Here is a 12354-nt window from a genome sequence, read left to right on the forward strand (position 1 = left end):
TCCAGCTCAGAGAACAAACCTACATCAAAATCATCCGCCTGAGCTACAAATCTTCTCCAGCATCTCTTGGGAGTTTATTTCATCAGTTTAAATATCCCCATAGAATATTTAAAAATGAACAATATTTAAGCGAACCATTGTTTTCCATAACTTCACCATCAGGCTCTACAGTTATAAGTCCATAATTATATTTTATATTAATCAAATAACAGGGGTTATTTATTTTTGTCTACTTGATTGTACTTGCAACTATTCTAATTCTAAGAGTGTAAGAAGATAAGCGAAATACTTGAATGTAATACTACCATACGATTTTATGGTTCGAATTCATATAACTCTTAAGAAAAGAAGACTCATTCAATAATTTCTTATTTTATGAGACTTAACATTCTATTTGATAAATCATTTATTTCATAACTAAAAGTTATCGTATAATGACACGTTGACATATTTCTCTATTGTATGTTCGTGAAAGTTGAATTTCAAGTTTGAAGCATAGTAGAAACAGATCGACTTTTATAGATCACTGGTAGATAATTCTTGAAAATCCATATCAAAACTTTACGCAGTTATGTTCAATGTATTAATTAATGAATTAAGTCTTGTTCAACGACAGGTCAACATGATTTTAATGAATTAAAGACAAATTTCCATAAATAAATGTGTACACGTTTACCACATTTATTGTGAAATATTCAAACCGTTAAATAAATATTTAGTTGATATTGTAATACTATGGTGTGTGCTACTGATGTTGACATATATAAGTAGTATGTATCATCAATCGAAAGTGAAATACTTGGAGGCAGAGTATTAAGTAGATCGAAGACAAGTGGACGAGAACAGAGAATGATTGGTGAGGAAACAAAAGAACAATGAAGTGTGAGACAGTTGATTGACATTTCGCAAATGAAGTATTTACTGTATGATTTTGAGATTTTCCTAAGATATTCTGTTATTTTGTATTCAAATACATTTGATTGTTCCCCTTTTTGTTCTTGTTCACTACAATGCAACGAAATTTGGCGAATCAGGTTGTTAATATTTTAACTGGTTTAATTAGTTAAATACATGTATTTCATAGGATTCCATCAGGTATATAATAAATATGTATACTTCATTTATCATTGTAAAGAGTAGTGAGTTTTGATGGGAAAACTGTTACTTAAGATTCAGAATACAGGTTGACTGAAAACTTTTATTTTAGTGTATACTACTTATGTTGACAGATATAAGTAGTATGTAAAACTATTCAGATGTTGGCAAACGAAAAGAAATGCAATTACAATGAGGATTATATAATTTAGAAAGTTACTATTTAAAAACAATGACGAATTGTACTAATTAGCACTTTGTACAATACGTTGACACTATTAAAGTTAACACATTTACTATTTATATTTCATTTCATTTGTAACAAATAACATAAATTACCTATTTCTGTTTATGAACTAAATGACTTGATAGTTTATTTTCTATGTCTAACTGATAATTCTCTTGAAAACGTCTGATAATATTGTTAAAGTAATGGATTATAAATAATTCTGTACCTGTTAAAGATAACGATTATTTGATACCTTTCCATCGTATATATTTATTCCATAATAAAAATAAGATAAAAGAAAAAATAATATGTATGAACATCAGCTTTGCAAGCAAGTCTACATGTTTGAAAGCATTGAAGCTAGACCACCAAGGAAAGTCTGGAAGCACTGAACGGCCGTTTCGTCCTATTGTGAGACTCCTCAGCAGTGCATATCCACGACCTCGCCTCGCGAGATTCGAACCCAGGACCTACCAGTCTCATTCCAGAGCACTTAACCGATAGACCACTGAGCCGGCATGTAACGGTGTTAATTTCTAACTTCAACCAATCTTCGAAGTTGAGCAACCGTTCACCAATTGTCTTCAGTGAGTTCCTATTTCATGTTATTGGGATCATAGTTCAAAATAATAAAAAAAATTTATTTTTATAAAACTCGCTCATACAATGAACTAACTACTCTTCAATGTCTATCAGATATATTTAGGTTTAAAGTTCTTTTAATCAACTTGATATTATAAAAAATGTAGTAAAAATAACTTACTAACTAAGAACCATTTGCATCAGCTAATGCTCCTTAAAAAAAAATAAGGATTTAATCCTAAGTAAACCTTACAAAGGAGCTGGTACAGTAGTACTACTTGACCGCCTAGTTTCTATATTGTAAAAAAAGTATATAATTCACTATTTGGTAAATACAATAACAAATACTAATAAAATATAATTATTATCTGTATCATTTATTTGAAAAATTTAACAAAACAACTTTGGTATTGATGTAAGTCTATGTTAAATAGTTTGGATGCATTGTGTAAGAAACTGAAGATACTTAATTACTTACTTACTTACTTACGTCTGTTACCCCTCGTCGAGGAGCATAGGTCGCTCACCAGCATTCTCCATCCAACTCTGTCCTGGGCAATCCTTTCCAGTTTCTATTCATCCTTTTCATATCTGCTTCACTCTCCCGGCGTAATGTGTTCTTTGGCCTTCATCTTTCCCGTTTCCCTTCCGGATACCAAGTTAGAGATTGCCTCATGATTCAGTCTGGTGATTTCCTTAATGTATGTCCTATCCACTTCCAATGTCTTTTCCTGATTTCCTCTTCATGTGGAATCTGGTTTGTCCTCTCCCATAAGACCCTGTCGCTGATAGTATCTGACCAGTGAATATTGAGTATTTTTGCGTAAACAACTGTTTATAAGTACTTGTACCTTCTCGACGATGGATGTAGTAGTTCTATATGTTTCAGCTCCGTACAGTAGGACTGTCTTGACGTTCATATTGAAGATTCTGACTTTGAAATTAGTTGACAGTTGTTTCGAGTTCCATATGTTCTTCAATTGTAGAAATGCTGCCCTTGCTTTGCTTATCCTCGCCTTTACATCTGTATCCGATCCTCCTTGTTTATCAACGATGCTTCCCAGTTACGTGAATGTTTCCACTTCTTCCAGAGTTTCTCCATCAAGTGTGATTGGGTTGGTATTCTCCGTGTTGTATTTGAGAAACTGAAGATAGTAGTAATCTAATTCATTTCATAAAAGGTATGTACAAGTATTTATCTGTTATTTTAACCCTGATGAAAAGTTTAACTGATTTAACTTAAAATAAGTCATGGATACTAATAAACAAAAAAATAGCTCATTTTTTAAATATTTTTTTTGTTTTTTTAATAATTTTAAACTTTATTTTTTAAAAATGTTTTGTTAACTCATCTAAATCAGTAATATAATTATCACAATTACAAAGATTTCATTTCTAAAGATTGTTTTTTCTATATTTTCAAAGATTGATTTGATTAAAAAAAATTCTTCTTTTAAACTGATGAACCATTGTGAACTAAAGAATTGTAAACAAAAATATTTCATGATTATTTAGAAAGAAAAAACAAACAAACAAACAAGCATTAGGTGTAAACTATATAGTAACATACTATAATGAAGTTATGATACATATTTATTTCTACTCATAGAAACACATAATCAAACTCACATACTAAACTAATGCACATAGTTTCAAGTCAATCATGAGTAAACATAACAATAAAAAAACAAAAAAATCATTTAAAGAAAAAAAATGATTTAGTAAACACACATATAGTTCTCTAACTACAAATAAGAATAATATTTGTGTTCATTTACTTGTCAGCCTAATATAGTTGTGTTATATAAAAGCTAATTTTCGGAATAGCTCATTTTTTTCTCATCTAGTCAGGTGAATTGAAGCTAATTTACTAAAATATGAATCTACGAATGAAAATAGTGATATCATTAGGTACTTAAAATTGTGAATGGTATAAAAGTACTGTTATATTCAGCCGTGATACTTGACTGTGTTTATATTACTAGATTAACTTAAATGGGAGAACGCAAAGCTGTTATTAAGAATGCTGATATGCATGAAGATATGCAAGAGACCGCTGTACATACAGCTGCTGCTGCACTTGACAAATATGAAATTGAAAAAGATGTTGCTGCTTATATAAAAAAAGAATTTGATCGAAAATATAATCCAAATTGGCATTGTATTGTTGGAAAACATTTTGGAAGGTAAGTACTATAGATAAAATTATTTATTTGTATGTTAATGTCCTTTAATTTCAAAATATGATTATGGTACAATGTATGTTGTTAGATATATTGAGTTCTGTGACATAATAAACATAACTTATCAGATATAAAACAACAAACGCTGAAACTGTATGAACATTATTTCCCATTTTTAAAATTTATTTACATTCTTTTATAGACTAGTTTCACTGTTAGCTTAGGTTGATAAAGTTTATAGGATGATATAGAAATGTTAAATTTTCTACACATTATTAAATACACAATGTTTCAATGTATTTTTTCAATTTTTGATTTCAGTTATGTAACACATGAAACACAACATTTCATCTACTTCTATTTACAAGAACGTGCATTCCTCCTCTTCAAATCCGGTTAGAAGACATCTCATTGATAAATCTGAACAACAACAAAATAAACCCATTTAGTTTAATTCAAATGTACACTAGTTAGCATACAATCATGTTTAAATTATAATCTAAATCGTATGATTTAATCTCTTTTTTGAACAACAACAACAAAAGAAGGAAAAGAAAGTAAAACGACATTTTTGTACTGTTATCTCAAAACATTTTGTAATTTTTTTTAAAAAATGAAAAAATAAATTTGTTACTATGAGTACTGATCAAATCATGACTTTTTAATTAGCTATACTCAGTTTACGGTCAAGATGTTCAATGAATAAACCATCTTGAAATTAAAGAAGAAAGAAAAATAAACAGTGTCCTTCGTAAGATGATGAATAAATATTCGATGATTTATTTATCAAATAATTAAGTAACAAGCAATCAACAAATGTCAGATATTATTTAGAATATAAAAACGAGAGATCTTTAATAGATATGAATGAACTTTGAAGGGCCTGCTTGAACATATGGTCTAACTGTTCCTATCATCTAGATATTTCAACAAGTTTTCGGTTTTCGCTTGTCTTAATACATCATTATGTCTAATAATTGCATAAACTATTCAGGTGCATTTCTGAAAGGTGTAGAATCTTTCGTTGTACAAGTTACAAATTGGCTCAATAAAAGATATCGTGGTTGCTGGCCATATGCACCTAAAATGATGTACATTATTTAGTTGTCAATTGACTGGACAGTTAACTTCTAACTGATGATCACTCAGCATTTGTCATGAGGATCGACTGAGAATTAAGAAACGGAAACTTGTTGAAATACTTTGTTCTGAGAATCCTATATTTTACCAGAAATATAACATTGAATCAAGCAAAGGAAAAACTAATGGTCTCATCTATTTTAGATGCTGTTTGACACATGATAGACCATTTCTATTAAAGTATATCACTAATCTACTAACTGAATCAATTTGCCGACACAGACTCATGTAATAGTCATAAATATGGATATTGTTTCACTATAAATGTAACTGATGTTCACTTAAATACGCTTCACGAAAGTTTATAATTTGACCTCAAAACACAAAACGAAATTTGTAATCAGTCTGTTCTTCTGGTTCTTGATACTTGTTCTCTTCCAGCTTTTATTCAGGTCCCATTCAATGACTACTTGCTCACTAATTTTGATTGAATGAATCGATTCTAATCTTATTTTTCTGCTTTGTGTGTAATTTGTTACGTAATCCATCGATAATGCCGATTTGTTTACATGTCTACAAACCTGGTACACTTTGGTAAATAAAGTACAAATATTAAGTTACACCAAATCCATAAAAACGTGAATGTATGAAGTTAATTATTCTAGATTGCTAGTTAATAACACTCACATTGTGGTTATTATTTAATTTATCTATTACAAACTAAATTACTGAACTTTCAGGTCTAGATAAACACAAACGTTCAATATAAATGATATGTAAAATGCTAATAAGAGACTGATCGATTACAATCCTAAACTTTAATTGGAAGATTTAAGCAACCAGTACGCGGATAATAACCGTTATTTACCAGCAATTGTTCATTATAAAATATCAGGTATTAGTCAAACAATTGACCATAATCACATTTTATTTTCGTTTAGAGTTAGGTTAACGGGAGGAGAGAACTTCATGTCCATCTCAAATGCATGACACCTCTCAATTACGAAAGTATGTGTGACATGGTTTGATTGCAATCATATAGTAGGCAGATGAAGTTTATCGTTTTGGCACAATAATTCTGATAGTATAATCTTAGTGTAGCAAAGATCAAAATAAAATCAAGAGACTGAAAAAAACGAAGCAAACAATTATCATATAAAGAGGATCATTGATAACAATAAAAGGCCAAAGGGATGAGAATGAGTAGTTATGTAATGAGCAAATGCTAATAATATGAATGAAATGAAGTGAGTAATAACAAGTGGGTTAGAAATGTCCTGAGTGATCCTAAAGAGAGTCCGACAAATAACATAGTGAAATATTCGAATGAAGTTGCTGAAAAGACCAAAGTATTAAGTTTACTGTTACCAAGAAAAACGATAACTGATAACTGCTTTTTCCGAACAAAAAAAACAGAAGCCTAAAGGTTGGCTTCAGAAAATGTGCCGAGATTAGAGATCAACTGCATGTTAATCATCTTAAAGGATCTTGTAGTAACTACATGATATCCTGCATCTAAGCAACTGGCCACTCTAGATGTTTATTCTTCTTCATCGTAGCCTCTCTAGAACAAGTTCGACAATAAATGGTTAATTGTTAATTTACTGATCGGTTCGGTAGTGTAAATATAACGTTGATTGATGTCTGTTAGACACTATTTCAACAGGAAACTTGTTAGACTACTGAAGCACAAGTACAAAATATTTAGAATTCCATCTATCTAGCATAACGTCCACCTTATTATTTGACTGATAAGATTATACGCAAACCCATTATTTTGTATGGACACTCTTGTTGGTTTGATTTGGATAATATTATTTTTTGTATCAATCCGGTATAAACTTAGTTTTAATGCTAAACGTGAACTCTTATTCAATGTGACAATTTTGTTTCCTGCATTAATTCAAGTGAGCTATATATAATGTATTTTTACAGTAATTGTATATGTTTCCCCCTCATGTTATACCATAAAGTGTGTGTGGTATATCAACTATTGTATTACGATCGAAGGATTATGCGACTTCAAATGTGATTTTGGAAATTGTTTGGAGACCGGTGTTTAGAGAGTCAATAAATCTTCATTCCACCAGTCTTTCGTGTTCTATGCGCTGTAAGAATTGTAGTGAGTTCTGATTATTAGGTAAAAGCACTAAAATTGAGGACTCAACAGATTTTATATGTACACAACAATGACAACCCCGCAGATATTACTGTTGGCTACCCAGTTAAAGCAGTGCCAACGGAGCAGAATTTTTAATTTATAATAATGTTGATTCCGGACTATAACAGGTTTGTTCTTCATAATATGAATGCTAAGTAAGTGATTAACTGACACTTTTTTACTCACTTACTTTCCGAAGAATTACTAAAACATTAAAAAATGAGTTATCAAAAATTATCACAATAGATTTCATCCTATTTATTTGTAACCGAATATCATATCTTATAATAAGCCCCCCATCATTTCGGTTCAAACAGCATCTCAGTTATCTATAAATGTCTCATATATTTAGAAGGTGACGAAAATTTGATTTAACATTATGGATGATATAGAAGTAACATACATCATATTTGTGTCTTTAAAGTTTTAACCAAAATAAATTTCTACCTAGTTCATCAAATATATTTATACGTACTTACGGCTATTACGAATTAAAAAAAAGTGATCATAATTCCCAGTGGTTCGGTGTACATTTACATTGACCTATTAAATAAGAAATCTATCCTATCACGAAAGAGTCTCCATGTAACTTTGAGTTAAACAGACTTACATAATGAAAATATTTTCCTCTTGTTTTTGTCCACAAATATCATATTCTTAAAATAATACCAAAATAACTACTAGTTTGTTGTTACTAAAAGAGTATATCTTCCTTACTGACTCTGATTAATAAGTTTTTAGAAAAAGATATTTCTAATTTGAAATCTTATTCCGTGATGCACCTTTCCATCCATTTCTGAATAAGGAACTGAAGAAATATTGAAAATTATGTGGGTTTATAACTGTTGTCTGATTAAAACACAGATTGACAGAAGTACATGATTGAGTACATATCTATGTAACATTCATTATTACAAAGCTTGCTGGACGTAAAAACACTCAATCTATTACCTTCTTTATCAAATGCCTTTGTATGACAAATTTTCTCCTTAAAGTATTGTTGAATAACAGATAAGACCGAAATTATATACTTTTTAAAACTTAAATCATTATAGAAAGTGAAACATCTGTATCGACATAGATCTAAATCCTCTGCATAGATATAGATGAAAAGATCTTTAAGAAAGTATCTATGGAATTACATACACTGAATTCATCTTGTACCTTCTTCATTAACAAACATAATGATTTCAAAAGTTATTTTTTTTAAATTATGTATTCAATGATATTACAGTATAATAATTGCACGTTATGTCAGATGGAATAAAATCAACATGAAAATAGTTCAATGCTTCTTTTGTGTATTTTAATATTAATAATGTGAAATGTACTGAAAATATGACAATGTGAACTCAGTTTTTTTCTTTATTGGTTCGGACTAGTTGAATTTTGATTTGTTGTTCCATCTATCACTCCATCAATCCATGTTCTAAAATATGAAACCCTTGTGAATAAACCTGGATAAAGCTCCGGTGCTGTAGCATGTGTAGCTGAAGCTACACCAACAACATAGTATTTTTTATCTTTCATGTAAATAAGACCACTCCCACTATCACCCTAAAAAAGAAAAGGAAATTTGCCTTATTTATTTACTCTAATGATAAGAGCATTTTATTGAAGTCCGTTCAAAGAAATAATATGCTTCACAAAACAAAAATCGTTACATCACTTACGATAATGAGAAAAATGTATGCCATTTCAATAAGTTAGCATTATTAATCATATTGACTTAAGTGATGTAATAATGAACTTGTTGAATTCTGCTACAAGTTGTAACGCATCTTGAAATAAGCGTGATTCCCATCAAAACCGCTGAGCACTGAATAATTACATTTTCTAGTTTAAATTTCTTAACACTTGAGGTTGACTGTAATTCAGTGATAACTTTAAATGATGACTATGTTGCATAATGGGTGAAATGAAGTTGAAAATGTGGACTATTTGGTTATAACTTGTAAAGTTATAGTAGTAACCCCAGAATCCTAGATAATAAATTTGATCCTATAATACTACTTACATGTGAACTACCAATTGATTTTGAACACATCCACCAAATTATTTTAATACCTGGTTATTTCAGTGGTTTGTCAGTTGATATATAGTGGTTACATATTGTGAACTTATCCAAAACAAGAGTAATTTGATCAATATTTGAGTATATGTTACTTGAGTGAACAATTGTTGAACAAGGAAAATTAGGAAGAATTGATTTTTCTGTTGCTAATTTCATCTGGGTTTATTTTATGCTTAAAAAGTTGCAGAAAAAATATTTACATTTAATACATAACGCTCCATATTATTTAGAAGCTTAACTAACTTTGTCATAATATAAACTAAACGATTGCTTGCTAATCATATGCTTTAGTGGTCCCACTTTATTTCATCAGTAAATATAACTGTAAAATACGCAGACAATCCCTCCTTTTCTAAATTGTAAAACTTTTCTCAGTGATTGTTATATACATGTTCCCATAAAGACGAACATGTTTGTAAATACTGATATAGGTGAACTCCAAAGTGTTGATATACTTTTGGTTGAGGAAATAGTCCTTTGGTGTTGCAAGTAAAGTCACTTTTAGTAATGTCTTGAATTGATATTCCAGTTGAACGTAGATAAGGTAAAAACATGTTTTTACTGAGAGTCGGACATTTTTATTTTGGTTAACTCTTTTCGCATTTCTCAAAATATTTCCTAAGATCCACGTTTACCGGAAGTCTAGCCACGTCAATATCAGTTGTTTTAAATGTAGGCTATTCGCAGCTAGAAAAAAACATCGAAATGAAAAAGTTTCTTTATATTCTTCAAATTTTGTTAATCGTGATCTGGTCAATGATACTATTGGATGATGATGTACAAAAATTGATACATCAACATGATGGATTCATTAGTTCTGGTTATTAACCTGATCTTGAATTTGCTTGGGGACATAATACCAATCTTCATCTCATTTTTAAAGTTATATTATAAAATCCATCTAACGTTTGTTGTTGCAATGCCAGGATAGCACAACCTTGCAAAATACAATTTAATCAAATAGGAAACTTCCGAATCTGTTATCCTCATAAAGACAATCTTGATTAGATCTATACGAATTCCTAAACATACCGACTGAAACTACACTTTGATAATTATACACTTTATTTTGTACTTGAAATCGAAGAATAAATAATATTAGTAAGGCTTACTGAGCATATTCCTACTCGTCCTTGGTAATAACCAGCACAAAACTCATGATGGTCGTTCAAACCTGCTGCATTGCCATACATTAACGAACAGTCCTGATTTTTTAATGTTAACAAACGAACAGCTTGAGCTTGTGCTGATGGTTTGCCATTTTTTACACGACAACCCCATCCGACAAATATGCAATCAGCATGATCAGCTGGCCAAGCAAGATAATTTTCACTAGGTGGTAATTCAGCTGGTTGAACCCCTGGATCTTCCGATGGCAAGGGGTTTTCTAATTCTATCAATGCCAGATCATATTCTAGATCGTCTGAAAAGATAATAAATTATAGAGTATAAATTTAACATTACTGTCAATATTTATGGTTATTTCGTCAATAAATCTATGACCTGGTTCAAGTGATAAAGGCAAAGCCATAAAGATGCAAAATTTTTGGAATTTCATACTGTTACTTAGGGATGGTTCTTCAAACGAAAATAACTAAGCTCATGAAGGAACATTCTCCATGTAGTGATAAACTTTATATAAAATGAATGAGTTAATGATAATGTATAAAAACTTCAATATTTCATCCAAATATATATATACTTTACCTAAGTTAGCGAAATTCACCTTTCACTATCAACTATTCAATATAAGCTTACTTTCTCAATAATGATCATCTGCAAAATTTTACTCCATAGAGAACATTTTACCTTAGTTTTAGTCACATAAAAACATAATTACTTAAACACCGAATCCAGGTCAATAAAAAAATAACAGAAAAAGTAACGACCATAAGGGTAGTGCTAATCGTGGTAGAAACATATCGTGGGTATATCTCTACTAACAGATTTCATGAATTAACTTTTTGATCTAAAAGCTGCGTTTTTAACTTATGAGAGAGTAAATCTTTTATTTAGTTGCAGAATACATTATAGGTGATTAAATGGTACAGGAAAATAACAAACAGATTAGATTTGAAGTTTGGCAGAATACATGAATACAGAGATTTTGGAGATTAACGGGAATCAGATTTAAAATAATAATTTCATTCGATGCCCTTGACTTATTACGACTGGTAAACTTCCCATGTTTAGACTCCATCAACCTTCGCAAATGACCTAACTTGATTTTTTTTTCATTAAGCCCATATATTACTTATCCCTTAAAAATTAATTCTTTGCAAAATGATCACAATAAATCCATTTGTCATTTAAAATTTAATAAATGATAAACGATGAAGAAATCAATCAAGAATAACACCTTGCAGAATACATTTCAGATTAATTTATGTGTAGACAACCTCTTTCCCCATGAAAATCTTATTTCCACTTACGTAAAGTTAGGAAACTAATTAATAAGGCCTATGTTAAACGACATGATTAAACATATTTCCACCTATAGATATGTATGCGGTTGCTATTTGTCAGTATTTTTGAGCATAGCTTTATTTGTAACAGTTTTAATAAATCGAAAAATTTCATCCTTTATATTTTTATTAAGGCACAATGATCATCAAGGTTGATACTTTACACCAATTTCTTTTTATAATGTTGGTACATATTTTTAGATCGTTAAGATATTACTGAGATAGCTGTAGTTGAGATTCAAAAGAACAATCCCCCGCTGACAATGGGATACAAATATCAAAGAAATGAAGAAAATTTGGCAAGAATTGAAAGGGAGAGCACAAAAACGTAGGTTGGAGATCGTTGGACGGCAATCTATACTACACGAAGGATAAGTGGAGTAAATAAGCAAGTAACTAAAGTTGAGATTAAAACGCAATTTGAAATGTTTTAATAACACCATACAAAATAATAAATAATTTTTAATGATTTTAGAAAACAAAAT

At 30.1% G+C, this 12354-nt stretch overlaps 2 protein-coding genes across 2 annotated transcripts in view; one reads left to right on the forward strand and one right to left on the reverse strand.

Annotated features, from left to right (window-relative positions):
• Nucleotides 1-3901: 3901 nt before the first annotated feature.
• Nucleotides 3902-4489, forward strand: Smp_201060 (uncharacterized protein; the record flags this gene model as incomplete). Its single annotated transcript, XM_018794538.1, has 2 exons — nucleotides 3902-4092; nucleotides 4411-4489. The coding sequence occupies 2 exons, from the start codon at nucleotides 3902-3904 to the stop codon at nucleotides 4487-4489; spliced, it is 270 nt and encodes an 89-aa protein (XP_018648941.1).
• A 4206-nt stretch (nucleotides 4490-8695) lies between these two features.
• Nucleotides 8696-12354, reverse strand: part of Smp_174530 (aminopeptidase PILS (M01 family)) — a gene marked incomplete at both ends in the record, with an annotated part of 44843 nt that continues 41184 nt past the window's right edge. The window contains 2 exons of the mRNA XM_018794539.1: nucleotides 8696-8887; nucleotides 10517-10827. Of these exons, the coding sequence (XP_018648942.1) occupies nucleotides 8696-8887; nucleotides 10517-10827 (503 nt within the window). The remainder of the gene's footprint in view (nucleotides 8888-10516; nucleotides 10828-12354) is intronic.

The sequence above is a fragment of the Schistosoma mansoni genome, chromosome 1 (genome assembly GCF_000237925.1).
Source record: "Schistosoma mansoni strain Puerto Rico chromosome 1, complete genome".
Lineage (NCBI taxonomy): Eukaryota > Metazoa > Platyhelminthes > Trematoda > Strigeidida > Schistosomatidae > Schistosoma > Schistosoma mansoni.